This window comes from Ovis canadensis, chromosome 15, assembly GCF_042477335.2.
Source record: "Ovis canadensis isolate MfBH-ARS-UI-01 breed Bighorn chromosome 15, ARS-UI_OviCan_v2, whole genome shotgun sequence".
Lineage (NCBI taxonomy): Eukaryota > Metazoa > Chordata > Mammalia > Artiodactyla > Bovidae > Ovis > Ovis canadensis.
The window spans coordinates 57,776,631-57,786,349 of NC_091259.1; the positions used below are offsets into that span (position 1 = coordinate 57,776,631).

At 41.6% G+C, this 9,719-nt stretch overlaps 1 protein-coding gene across 1 annotated transcript; it reads left to right on the forward strand.

The window, feature by feature from the left end:
* Positions 1 to 5,439: 5,439 nt before the first annotated feature.
* On the forward strand, positions 5,440 to 6,382 carry LOC138420662 (olfactory receptor 52K1-like). Its single transcript, XM_069553974.1, is given in 2 exon segments — positions 5,440 to 6,263; positions 6,265 to 6,382. Coding segments are annotated over 2 exon segments (942 nt in total).
* Positions 6,383 to 9,719: the final 3,337 nt, after the last annotated feature.

Consider the following 9,719-nt stretch of genomic DNA (forward strand, 5'->3'; position numbering starts at 1 on the left):
CCTTGAGAAAGGGTGGACAAGCCACAAAGTGATCAGTTATGTTCTAAAAGTATACAGAGTAAGGCAGGAGAATGTAGAGACTCAGATGTAAAGTCAATATATTTGGTTTTGTGGGAAAATCCATATTTAATGAGGGTGAAGTTGCAATAGGTGTGAGATTGTTAACATTTAGAGAGTGCTTGCTAGGTACATGACACTTTTATTGGCACTGAAGATAAACCTGTAAAGCACAAAAATTCCTGCTGTCATAATTTTGTCTCCTACAAAGCTAAGTACTTGTTCCAGCAGATATGTGGGAATATTAAGATATGCAAAAGTACTTTCCAATGAGAAGAGGATGTTATGCTGCTGGGTCCAGCCAAGGCTAGTGAGGGGTTCCTTAGATATCTATCATATGTGATAGAAGTTCTATTATTGAGATTTCAGTTCTTGGTTCTCCACTCTTTATGAACACTTAGTGCTTTGATAATCTCAGCTTCATAGATTATTATTTAGTTACAGTGATAAGTTTATATCAGCAGCCAAAATGTGTCTTGAACTCTAGACTCATATCTAAATATATCAACAGGTTTATTTAGATTTCTACTTAGCTTCTGAAACATTTCTCAGCTTTTCTCCCTCTTCATGGCCTTCCCCATCTCAGTTGAGGGCAGCTTCTTTTTCCAGTTATTCAAGCCAAATATCTTGATGTCATCTTTGACTCCTTTTTTTCTCATGACCTGTATTTAATCTATTTTTTTAAATCCCATTGCTTCTTAGCATATACGCTGTCACTTTTTTTTCTTAGCCAACATTCTCCTTCCCTGATTACAGACACCAGAGTCTTTTTTTCTTCTGTTATTACCCTTACTCATTCATGCTATCCTTATTACAGAAGTTGCAGAAAACTTTAAAAGTATTTTTTTTAATATATCGCTTCTCTAAAGAAAAAAAATGACAATGAGAGAAATAAGCATTTGCAAAGTTATGCAAAGGCCTTCAGGGCTCTGTGTGATCTGGCTCTATGTATATGTCCTGTATGGATCTCTCTCACATTCACATCATCTAACCACACTGGCCTTCAGCTGATCCTTGATCATTAGCCATCTTCTGCCTTAAGGCATTTGCTCTGACTGTTCCCTTTACTTAGAGTTCTTAGCACAAGGGTTAGTTCCCTATATTCTCCATCTTGTGATGTCTGTCCCACTTCTCATCCAACTTTTTGTTCTAGCCATTGCTGGGGCAATTACTTGAGTGCAGGTGTGGCCTGAGTGCACTTTACTCAGCTGCACCCTGCCCCTGGGTTTCTCTGGTCCACTGCATGCGGCACCTGAAGGACACTGCTCGAGCTATTCTTGAACCTGTGTGAACCTGGGAGTGTGAAGAAATCAACACTATTTGGGTCAACCCTTGACCTGGTGGTGGGGTGGAAACCAGACCTGGTGGTCGGGTGGAAGCCAGTGGATGAATATACTCAATCTTTTGTGTCAGGTAGATGATCCAGGGGGGCCTTCTACATGATTCTTCATGTGGGGTTGGACACACATGGTCACAGCATTATCCAACTCAGTACTGCACTTTCGGATATGCTTCTCAGCTTTTCAGTTTTACTCTTTTCTATTATTTTCTCCACATAAACCACCTTGATGGAATCCCAGTTTCTTTTAAAGAAGCCAGAAACTAATCTCATTTATCTCATCTCAGTTTTTGCATAAATTCCCTTTCTGTTCTATTTAATGGAGAAGGAAATGGCAACCCACTCCAGTATTCTTGCCTGGAGAATCCCAGGGAGTGGGGAGCCTGGTGGGCAGCGTCTACGGGGCTGCACAGAGTCGGACACGACTGAAGCAACTTAGCAGCAGCAGCAGCAGTTCTATTTAAAGTTTCTTACCTCCCCTGTCCTCCAACTTCAGGATTTACTATCCTCATCACCCTGTTTCTTTCACAATAGTGATACCTTCAGTCACACTGTGATTTGATTATTATGTTCTTTTATTATCCTACTCATACCTTTAGAAAATTTGTCCTACCAATCGTTATCAGTCTGTTTTGTTCTTGGATTTATCTGTAACCTATTCAGTAAAAATATTGTTCTGGAAGTTTACTGAATATATTTACTGAATGTTCTATGAATATAAAATTGACCACAGTTCAATATTGAGACCTTAAAGGATTTAATATTTAGAAGTAAGGCAGAAACGGGACTGAATGAGAAGCTAGGAACGTAGGAAATGGTAGTACCATTGTACTCAAGAGAAGAGAGGATTTTAAAAAGGAGAATGGTAATTCAGATAAAACTTGCTGAGAAGCTGAGTTGCATGAAAGCAAGTTAAGTTACCAGAGCATAGCGGCCATTGGTGGTGAGTGGGAGCAGTTTCAGGGACAGAATGGGAATGAAATGGTTTATTACCAAATGCTATTTCAAACAGTTGAGACTAAAGCATTTCTAGATATTTCCTGTGATGAGCAGCAGAGATCTGAGTTTATAGGAGAATATAAAATCAGAGAAGGGAGAATGTTAGCAATTTTTTAATGGAAAACTGTAGTTCTATGGAGGAGGAAAGGTAAATGGCAAATAAGACACTGCAACACTAAAGGATTTTATGTATAATCCCACCTACCCTCACAACAAGCTCTAAGTGAGGTGGAACATCACAATTCCCCAGTTACAGAGAAGGAAAACAGACCTGGAGATAAGTGATCAGTGCAAGGCCACGCAGCTAGTGTAAGTAGCAGTCATGATTTAATTCAATATCTTCAGATTCTAATTTTTTTCATACCACATGGAAAGAAACTAGCTTATTTTCAACTTGGATATGCTGAATTTTTTGCATCTAAGGTGTTTTAATGGAAGCAATAAAGTCTAGTTATTTAGGACACTGCAATTGGAGAAAGCTAGAACTCAGCTATCTAACACTATGGTATCTGAGAGATGAAGTTTCCAAAATTTTAATTTTCTAATGTTAAAAAGAGAGCAAGTTCTTTCAGTACTTACTTTGCCCAGTATTATGTTAATGTTTTAAATCTATTATCGTATTAATGCTCATAAACTAATTAACTGGACCTAGAAAAGAGCATCTGTGCTGAAACTGAGCCACTCCAATATTTAAGGATTTTAAAGAAAAGAGAAAAAGAGGGAAAGGTTAGATATTGTTAAGAATAAAGGGCTTTTTTTTTTTGTAATGGAAATCAGATATCAATCTTGAAGATAAGAATTCTGTGATGAATTCTCCTGGTTCCAAATAGGAAAAGGAGTATGTCAAGGCTGTATATTGTCACCCTGCTTATTTAACTTATATGCAGAGCACATCATGAGAAACCCTGGGCTGGAAGAAACACAAGCTGGAATCAAGATTGCCGGTAGAAATCTCAATAACCTCAGATATGCAGATGACACCACCCTTATGGCAGAAAGTGAAGAGGAACTAAAAAGCCTCTTGATGAAAGTGAAAGAGGAGAGCGAAAAAGTTGGCCTAAAGCTCAACATTCAGAAAACGAAGATCATGGCATCCAGTCCCATCACTTCATGGGAAATAGATGGGGAAACAGTGGAAACAGTGTCAGACTTTATTTTTGGGGGCTCCAGAATCACTGCAGATGGTGACTGCAGCCATGAAATTAAAAGACGCTTACTCCTTGGAAGAAAAGTTATGACCAACCTAGATAGCATATTCAAAAGCAGAGACATTACTTTGCCAACTAAGGTCCGTCTAGTCAAGGCTATGGTTTTTCCTGTGGTCATGTATGGATGTGAGAATTGGACTGTGAAGAAGGCTGAGTGCTGAAGAATTGATGCTTTTGGACTGTGGTGTTGGAGAAGACTCTTGAGGGTCCCTTGGACTGCAAGGAGATCCAACCAGTCCATTCTGAAGGAGATCAGCCCTGGGATTTCTTTGGAAGGAATGATGCTGAAGCTGAAACTCCAGTACTTTGGCCACCTCATGCGAAGAGTTGACTCATTGGAAAAGACTCTGATGCTGGGAGGGATTGGGGGCAGGAGGAGAAGGGGAGGACAGAGAATGAGATGGCTGGATGGCATCACAGACTCAATGGACGTGAGTCTGAGTAAACTCAGGGAGATGAACAGGGAGGCCTGGCGTGCTGCGATTCATGGGTTCGCAAAGAGTCAGACACGACTGAGTGAGTGAACTGAACTGAACTGAACTGTGATGAAAAAACATTAAAAAGAAAGAATTCTCCTGTGATGAACAGAAGGAGCTGGAAAATGGGTAGAGGGAGAGCCACATGAATATGGAGGTTGATATGAATTTAAGTGAAGGAAAACAAAAAGAGGTGCTCATTTTTTTTTTCCAATAAGCTAAAGGCAGGGCTGTATTACAGACATTTGTGCATATGGAAGGGACCTGGGAGATACATTCTAGAGCAGTTGTCTCCAGAATTTTCTGCAGTGATGGAAATATTCCGTATCTGAATAGTCCGATATGGTAACCACTAGTTATGTATGCTGCTGCTGCTGCTACTGCTAAGTCGCTTCAGTCGTGTCTGACTCTGCACGACCCCATAGACGGCAGCCCACCAGGCTCCACTGTCCCTGGGATTCTCCAGGCAAGAACATTGCAGTGAGTTGCCATTTCCTTCTCCAATGCGTGAAATTGAAAAGTGAAAGCAAAGTCGCTCAGTCGTGTCAGACTCTTCGCCACCCCATGGACCACAGCCTACCAAGCTCTTCCATCCATGGGATTTTCCAGGCAAGAGTACTGGAGTGGGGTGCCATTGCCTTCTCCTACTGAGCAGTTAATACGTCAGTCACATTAAAACACACTGAGTTTTCAGTTCAGACACTCAGGTGTCCAACTCTTTGCGACCCATGAACTGCAGCACAGCAGGCTTCCCTGTCCATCACCAACTCTTGGAGCTTGCTCAAACTCATGTCCATCGATTGAGTTTTAATTTTTACAAGTTGAAACAGCCATATCTGGCTAGTAGCAACCACATCAGATATAGCAGTACTAGAGAAAATATACAAGTTGTGTGATTAATAGGAGCATTGGAAATTGTATGTTTTTATTTACCATGGCACCTAAGTCTGAGATTTCTGAACAGAAAATTGGCTTTTATGATTATTTATGAGTTTAGCTTAATTATGTAGAAAAGGTACCAAGGTTTATTTTAAAGAAAATGAATTGACTTAAATGTATTTTTACTTCTTTTTATCAGGGTATTTGACATCACCATGAACACAGAAAACACTAGCTTTTCTCTGTTCTTTTATGAAACTGTCTTGTGATATTCATTTTAATGATGTGTAATGTTCTATCTACTAAATGAGATTGAGCTCCTTGAGGGTAGAAATGTGGGTTGTGCTTCTCCATGTCTATGAGGACTAATAACTGATTTTGTTCAAGGTCCAGCAATGGAAATAAAGGCTAACGCTCCCAGGAAGTTATACATAGGAGAAGCTACCTTGTAAAAACTGATGAAGGAGAATTTCCAGGAACCATGGCAGCCTCTAATATTACCTCAACCCATCCAACTGCCTTCTTGTTGGTAGGAATTCCAGGTTTGGAGCATCTGCATGTCTGGATCTCCATTCCCTTCTGCTTCGCCTATACTTTGGCTCTTCTAGGCAACTGCACCCTTCTCCTCATTATTCGAGGTGATGCAGCCCTCCACGAGCCCATGTACCTCTTTTTGGCCATGCTGGCAATCATTGATCTTGTCCTCTCTTCTACAACACTTCCCAAAATGCTGGCCATCTTCTGGTTCAGGGATCGAGAGATCAGCTTCTATGCCTGTCTGGTCCAGATGTTCTTCCTCCACTCCTTCTCCATCATGGAGTCAGCAGTGCTGCTGGCCATGGCCTTTGACCGCTATGTGGCCATCTGCAAGCCGCTGCACTACAGCACCATCCTCACTGGGCCACTTATCACCAAGATTGGCTTGGCTGCTGTGACTCGGGCTGTGACACTGATGACTCCACTCCCCTTTCTGCTCAGACGCTTCCATTACTGCCGAGGTCCAATGATTGCCCACTGCTACTGTGAGCACATGGCCGTGGTAAGGCTGGCCTGTGGGGACACACGCTTCAACAACATCTATGGCATTGCTGTGGCCATGTTCATAGTAGTGTTGGACCTGCTCTTTGTTACCTTGTCTTACATCTTCATCCTCCAGGCAGTTCTACAGCTTGCCTCTCAGGAGGCCCGCTACAAGGCCTTTGGGACCTGTGTGTCCCACCTGGGTGCTATCTTGTCCACCTACACACCTGTGGTCATCTCCTCAGTGATGCACCGTGTGGCTCAGCAGGCTGCCCCTCATGTCCATACTGCTTGCTATCTTTTATCTTCTTTTCCCACCCATGGTCAACCCCATCATCTATGGTGTCAAAACGAAGCAGATTCGTGACCATGTGCTGAGTCTATTCTGGAGAAAGAATGTATAGATATATACTTTTTTTTCTTAAGCACTAGTCCTGAACCCATCAGTCCAGTGGATACTGAACTGAGATGGAGAGGAAAAAGCTCAATAGGAAATTTGAGTTTGGCAGGTCTCCAGTGTAAGTCCAATTCCTCACAAATCCAGTCAGATCAAACCAGGTATATTCCTATAGATTCATAGCAGAGGTCTGACCTATTCTTGTAGGCTCATCACATGTGTAAGGACAAAATAAAGACCCTTCCAAAGCATTGCTGTCATCTAGGTAAAAGACAGTAGAAATACTGGCTGAGATTGGTACAAGCAGCTGAGATTTTGGTCAGTTCTTCATCTAGACTGAGGAATTGAGCCACAAATTTTAAGACCCATATGCCAATACCTCAATTAGTACTACTGAAATTGCCTCCAAATCCTTTCTGATAAGTGGCCTTTAGCCTCTACCACTCTTTAGCCAACTACTACTCAATGTTATTAGCTCTACAGTTGAACAGCTCCATGTCTAATGCCCACTGAGTCAGTTTCAGACTCATACTAATGACCAACTTTTTACTGAACACTTACCAGGCATCTTCTCCTGACATCCATTTATACAAACATCATCAGGTAACTAACTCTTCATGCATATATGTCTTTTGTCTCCAAAACTAATTGTAATATTTATTGAATGAATGAAGAGTTGAATACCATCTTTAGGCTATGAAACGTAGAAACAGTAATTAACATCATTCCATCATGAAGTTAAGACTTCTGAAGCTAGAGAAACAAGTTACAATATGTAATTGTGGTAGATTGAATTATTGTTCAGATATTTATTCTCTTGTCCGTCTACCATGGGAGGGGATTTTTCTCACTCCAGGAATGTTAAATCTTTGCTATGTGACTTTCTTTGGCCAGTGAAATTTAGTGGTCTTGAAATGTGCCACAATAATAAAAGATGTTAAAATGTGTCTGTAACTTGGCTCAGTCACTCTCACTTTTCTCCTCTGCTTATAAGAATGATCATGCTCCCAGAGCTTTTTTTCACCCTAGACCAAGATAGAAAATATACGTGAAGCAGATGTGAATCTGGCTCACAGACTGGAATACAGCCACAGCTGACCCATAGTGTTCCTATAGCATGGACAAAGATGATTCTGTTGGTTTTTTGTTTGTTTCTTAGTAAACCACTTAGATTTGGGAGTTGTTTCATCACATAACCCAAGGAAAGCTGACTGGTGGAGTTGTGACCTCTTTGTTGCATTCCACCTCATGACAGTTCAAGACCAAATATTTAAGGAAAGAAAATGCATTATTTCTTCTTCTATTATATCCTAAAATTGATACCACTTCTATTTATCTTTCTGCTTTGGTTTCTTATAATTGAACACTCCTTCAGTCAGTTCTTTGTAAAAGAATCTCATACCCAGTTTTCATGAAGGTCTGTTATACAACCATGTTTTTTTTATTGTGATCTTTTTTTCAGTAATAAGTTTCTTCAATTCTAAAAGCCAAAAAACCTGATAGTCTCTGAAAAAGCATTTCCAGGTCCATGTCATGTCACAAATTGCATTGTAGGCACACATGAAGAATGATGGTCTCAAGGATCTGAGCCAGCTACCCTGTCATAGTTTGATTACACTAGACTGCTTCCATCATGCAAGTGGGGAGCCAGTGTTTTGTTATTGAAATAGACATTCGGGATATGGTTTTTCCTTCCCTGTATGCAATGCTTCTTCCAAACTTGTGTGAAAGTTGCTCATTCATGTTCGACTCTTTGCAACCCCATGGACTGCAGCCTGCCAAGGTCCTGTCTCCATGGAATTCTTCAGGCCAGAATCTTGGAGTGGGTAGCCATTCCCTTCTCCAGGGGATCTTCCCAACCCAGGGATCGAACCCAGGTCTCCTGCATTGCAGGCGGATTCTTTAGCAGCTGAGCTATCAGGGAAGCCCTCTTCAGAACTTACTTATGGATTTATAGAATGCTTTATCCATCATTATGGTATTGCATCGCTTAAGAATTCAGTGACTGAACAACAATGGAACAAAGGGACTACTAAACAGAAGGTATAGTGTCAAAGAACTGTTACTTTGTGGATCAGTACCATTAAAATACACTGTGAGAATAACCATTTGGGGGCATGTATCTTTGGATATGAGTGGTACAAAGTGGAAGCACATGTTTGTGTTGATAACACTCACGGTAAGTCACTTCATTTGTGTCCGACTCAGAGATCCTATGGACAGCAGCCCACCAGGTTCCTCTGTCCATGGGATTTCTTCAGACAAGAATACTAGAGTGGGTTGCCACACTCTCCCCCCTCCAGGGGATTTTCCTGACCCAGAAATCAAACCTGCGTCTCCTGCTTCCCCTGCATTGCAGGTGGATTCTTCACTGCTGAGCCACCGAGAAAATCCCTTGTGTAACTTTCAAAAAGAAAGAAGCTTGCTCAGTCGTGTCCGACTCTTTGCGACCCCATGGACTGTAGCCTACCAGGCTTCTACATCCATGGGATTTTCCAGGCAAGAATACTGGAGTGGGTTACCATTTCCTTCTCCAGGGGATCTTCCCAACCCAGGGATCGAAACCGGGTCTCCCGCATTGGAGGCAGGCGCTTTAACCTCTGAGCCACCAGGGAAGCCCAATGACTACAAAATTAATGGTTTGAGAAACCTTATCAGATTTGTTCTCTCAGCTCCCCTGTATGGGTCTGATTCATACCAAAACATTGAAGTAATCTAGAAAATGGGGAAAAATAAAAGGGAGTGTCAAGGAACTCTTGCAGAGTGACAGTTTACATGGTTGAGAAACAGAATAAAATGGGCAATGATGGAGTTAAAACAAAGGTGCTGATGCAGCACTATCAGAAATTGGAATAGAGCAATGGAACCCTCTCCTCTACTTGTCCCCTAACACTAAAGGGCCCCAAGCAAATTTACCCCAGTTTGAAAAACTTAAATTGTTGGAAGACAAAGATTATAATGAAATCTGACCAGGAAATGCAAGGGACAATTATTTGTCAGATTAATCAAGGCACAAATTTGAAGTCAATCAGGACCCTGTGGGGACATCCCAAGGGTTTTCTGTTTTCCTTGCTTGTTTTTGTTTTTAATTTAAAAAAAAAAAAACCACCTTTAGTCTCCTGTGTGTTAGTTGCTCAGTTGTGTCCAACTCTTTTGCAACCCTATGGACTGTAGCCTGCCAGGCTCCTCTGTCCATGGGATTCTCCAGGCAAGGATACTGGAGCTGGTTGCCATGCAGCCTGGAGGTTGCCTCCTGCATGGGATCTTCCCCACCCAGGGATCGAACCCTCATCTCTTAAATCTTCTGCACTGGCAGGCAGATTCTGTACCATTAGCACCATCTG